General features: G+C 41.4%; 1 protein-coding gene across 1 annotated transcript in view; it reads left to right on the forward strand.

Annotated features, from left to right (window-relative positions):
* EIF2D (eukaryotic translation initiation factor 2D) overlaps positions 1-4,805 on the forward strand; it is an 18,540-nt gene that overhangs the window by 2,119 nt on the left and 11,616 nt on the right. The window contains exons 3-5 of the mRNA XM_011372954.2: positions 853-936; positions 1,437-1,527; positions 4,327-4,434. Coding sequence (XP_011371256.1) covers positions 853-936; positions 1,437-1,527; positions 4,327-4,434 — 283 coding nt within the window. The remainder of the gene's footprint in view (positions 1-852; positions 937-1,436; positions 1,528-4,326; positions 4,435-4,805) is intronic.

The raw sequence follows: 4,805 nt of genomic DNA on the forward strand, positions 1-4,805 counted from the left end.
GGGGGTGGAAAGGGCTAACAGAGAAGGAGAGTGATTGCCAAGTAAAGTTCTGAAATGAAGGAACAATAATTTAGAGTGGGTTAATTAGGGATGGAGCAGAAGTCTTGAAAAGGGTGGAATTTCAGGGCATGTAAAAAAATGTTTCTTAAAACAATCAGTAGAAGGATTTTCTTAAGATACCAAAGAGATATGTTATAGGGAAGAAGCTGGGCATACCGAGTTGTCTTAGTGATGTCCTTCAGTAGAGATAGCTCAGGAGTCTTTCTTAGGCTCTGCCTGGCTCTCAGGATTCTTTGCTTTCTGTCACAGATCGCAGAGACTCAGTGTCTGTTACTCTTTTTCGTAGCTACTGACACCTACTTTGTCACTTGGGGCTTTTCTTTCTCTAAACTTGGCTGCAACAGTGTATTGCAGTCTCCTTATGCTACTCCTACCCAACCCCCACTCTGCTGCTGTACAGATCTAGGGTTTTATTGCTAATCCTATAGAAACATGGAATAGAAATAATAAACATGGGAAAGTTTCAAAATTTCTTACAGGCTGGTGCCCTGTCCTTAGATTATTTGCTTCTGAAGTAATAAATAGAATCCTCATTGGATCTATGTCCCTACTTTTTCCACTGTGGCTAATTTCTGCTGCTGCAATCCAGGTGGAGCAAGTCTCAAGTGACATTCAATTTCTTAAGTCCCTGCGAAAGAATGAAACCTCTTTGGACGTCCCCTTACAACTTCTCTCTAGCTTTGAGTTTCTTTTCTATAGTCTAATTAAAGTGATCTTAGTATTTGGCTTTGCCAGTTCCCCATGGGATTGACATTTTGGCAGTAAGTGTTTTCTGGGTCTCTTTTTGGACAGTGTACACCCTGTGGTCCTATCCTGATCTTCTACCAACGTTCACAACATGGCCTCTAGTGCTCGAAAAACTGGTGGGGGGAGCAGGTAAGAGGATTTTCCTGTATTCTGGCTATTGGCTGAAACCTACTTAGGAAGGGCCACTACTTTAAGAAATGTACTAATTTCCTACATCTGTACATTTGAAAAAATGAAATTTATCCCCCATGTGTGTTATGTCTGTCACTTGGTTTCTTCCATGAGCCCTCTGGGCCTTTCTGACCCTGCTGTAAGGCTTAAATAAGTGATATGAAAGTACTTCGTGAATTGCCATATGCTATACTTTAAATCATCAAACTGAATTTAGGGAACCAGGATAAGATAGATTATAGAACTGGACCCTCAGCTTGATGCTTCCATTTGACCACTAGCCCCCACAAAGGGCAAAAGTCTGCTACTCAGGTTGCCAGTTTTTAATTTTTATTATTAATAACATAATTGATACTTAGTAAATGTTTATTGAGTGAATGAATAAATGATGTAAGTAAAACATGGAATTAAATGAAGTCAGAACATATATTGTGATGCTTTTGTCCTGTTTATTGCAGATTTGATGCTGCCAGGACTAGTGGTACCCCCTGCTGGTCTGCCTCAGGTACAGAAGGGTGACCTGTGTGCCATTGCCTTGGTGGGAAACAGGTAGGTACTGTGCCAGCCAACTGTGCCTTTGAAGGGAAAATTTAGGTCAAATTGGGGAAAGGGCAGGGAATGACAACTTCCAAAGTATACGGATAAGGGATTAAAAGAAAAAAACAGTTCCTCTGGAAGAAGCAAGGAGTGGCAATTAGCCTATGGAGTAGCCACACATCTGCTCCAAGTATATTTGCTGCTACTGCTGCTTATCTTTTTTTTTTCTTAAATAATTTGAGATTTACAGAAGAGTTGCAAAGGTAGTACAGAGTTCTGATATACTCCTTACTAGCTTCCTATAATGATAACATTATAACCATAGTACTGTTACCAGAACTAAGGAATCAATGTTGATACAAACCTATTAACACACTTACTGTATTTCCCCAGTTTTTCCGTGATACCACATTGCATTTAGCTGTCTTCTTCCTGTCTGTGACATTTCCTTGGTCTTTCCTTGCCTTTCATGACCTTGACATTTTTTTTCTCCATCATCCACATCATCCTCATCTTTTAATTATTTTAATAGCTTTATTGAGATATAGTTTACATACTATAAAAACCTGTTTCAAATGTATAATTCAGTGATTTTTAGTATGTTTATAGTGTTGTTCAGCCATCACCACACTGCTGCTTTTTTTTTCCCTCTCTTTTATTCCCCCCTCCCCCATATCCACCCCTGACCTACGGATGTTGCCGTCTCCCCTTAAGGACTGGATCTCTGAAGGCAAGGCATCTCCTCCCATGTGCTCACGTCTGGCACTTGGGACCTGGTGCCTCCCCGCGCACTCGGGGGGGCCTGGTGCACCCAGGGGGCCCAGCGCATCCAGGGGGCCCGGTGCATCAAGGATATGGTCTGTGGCTCCACCTGGGGTGCGAACCCAGGACCTTCTGCGTGTAAAGCAGACGTGCTAACCACTACACTATGGCGCCACTCCTCACACTGCTGCTTTTAAAAAATAAATTAGGAAGTAATCATATGAACAATCCTGAAAAATCTAAAGCCCTTGCACCTCACAGTCCTTTTCTCCTAGAAGTAACCATCAGCACTTTGATATGTATATTTGCTGACCTTCTGTAATGCATATAAAAATGTATGATTTGGGGTATGTATGTTTAAAAATACAAACAAACAATTATACTTTCTGTATTGTTTTTCACTGAAGGTAGTGTGGACATTTTTCACGTCAGCAAGCTCAGATATGTTGACTCTTTACCTTGTATGTGGCGATGGAAGAAGTCCTCTCCCAGTGGGCACGCTGCTTGCCTCCAGTTCATGTCTATCACAGACGATATTACTGATGCCGCTAAGGATACCAGTGCCAATATTTTTCTAGAATAGATACTAAGAAGCAAAACTGTTAGGCTGAAGATCATGCATAATTTCTGTTACCCTATAAAAAAGCTGTATCAGTTTTCACTCCCACCTACAGGGTATATGGAGCCTATTTCCCTGCATTCTCACCAGCACTGGATAGGATGGGTCGTTTTCATTTGTGTCATCCTGAGTGAAAAATGACATCTCATTATTCTACTTATTGCTTCTTTGAGAGAGAGAGAGAGACAGAGAGAGAGAGATTGAGATTGAGATTGAATGATTGATTGATTGATTGTAGGTATGGGAGGGGTTGGTATTTAAGGATCTTATTTTTGCTACTCATAATCTCCTGTTTGCCTTGAACCTTTTGGAACCAAACATATGGAAATGTTTCCTTCCTTGCTGACCTGTAGTAAAACTTGCAGTTAAAAAGAATGATGGTGTCGTTGTTTTCTCCCCCAGTATTCTGTCCATGGTGGGAGAATACTACAGAGATTTGTATTTGGCCTGCTCAGTTTGGCCTTTCAAATGTATGTGGGGTTGAAGCTTAGGAGTGGATTTTGACAAGGAATAAGAGTACAGAAGAGTTTATTAAAACTACAAGTCATGTTTGAGGATGAAGTTCCCGAGTCACTGGCCCTTCCATGGGTGGAAGAGAAAGACCCCTCTTTTAGGAACTGGGAAAGAAGCCAGATTTAAAGTTTCTGTGGCAGGAAATGACCTATGAGCACAGAAGGTGGAGCCACAAAGTTAGCAAACTTTTTTTTTTAAGTTCAAGTATTGGCAACTCTGCCCTTGAACCTTTTCCCTTAGGCCCAGATGACCTTGCCAGGCTTGTATATTCCTCGACTGTTATCCAGCTGGTCACCGATCCTTCCAGGCGAGGCGTGAGCAGTGCTTGAGTAATGCTGCGATGACAGAGATTTCCCATTTGGACTTTGGAAGTTTTTGTAGTTACTGTAAATGTGGTCGTTTTTGACATTTTGGACACACCCAGTTCTTAGATAGTTGCAGAGCAAGTCCTGTTATAAAGAGCCAACTCAGAAGGAACTTCTCTAGTTGGCGCCACTATTTATCTCTTCTCGCTTCCCTATGTCACCTCTTAGCCTAACTTATGGTATATAAATGGCCTCCTTTCTGAACTTTGGGATATGATGGCTGTGCCTTCTTTAACGTAGGAGAGGTCATTTATAGTTTTGAAATTAAAGAAAGAGAACTTTATCCTCTCAAGTCCTACCTGGATTTAATTCATGCTAAGAATAAAACAGTGACAGCATATACAGAAGAGGAAGGTTTGGTCATGAGATTTTTCAAAGTCATATTTATAGGTAACTGAAGAAAATTGAGATTGGACTGAGTTTAGTTTTGTGATACAAGTGAATCCTTCAAATTTGCAATCGTGGTGCTTTTAGCACATGTGTAGAAAGATGGTCCTGACATATGCCCTCTTAAAGACTGTGCCTGACCCCTGTCTCTGGGCTCCTCCGTAGAGCCCCTGTTGCCATCGGAGTTGCTGCCATGTCCACATCTGAGATGCTGACTTCAGGCCTGAAGGGAAGGGGCTTCTCTGTGCTCCACACCTACCAGGATCACTTGTGGTGGGTTCAGTATTTTTCTTCTGTTTTATGGAAAACTGTGTGGGTGGAGAGAACATGAGGCCTGGATTCAGAAGTGAGCATTTTGGTCCCTGCTGTGTCCTTAAGGCAACATTAATTTCATTGCTAAATGTGGAGAAACAATTTTTTTTTTTTTTTGCCTTTTCAGAGAAGAGATTACAAAGAACTTTGATTATTTTCTATGTGGATTATAGAATCCTCAGCCTGGAAGAAGGCCTTAGAGATTGTCTACTCTGCCTCTCAGTACAATGATAGTCTTTATTTTTATTGCTCTGGTTGATCTGGCCTTATCTACCACGCACACATCTTCTGGCTCCATGACGAGTGCTCAGCAATTCGCACTTCTGAATCTA

This window comes from Pteropus vampyrus, unplaced genomic scaffold, assembly GCF_000151845.1.
Source record: "Pteropus vampyrus isolate Shadow unplaced genomic scaffold, Pvam_2.0 Scaffold217, whole genome shotgun sequence".
NCBI lineage: Eukaryota > Metazoa > Chordata > Mammalia > Chiroptera > Pteropodidae > Pteropus > Pteropus vampyrus.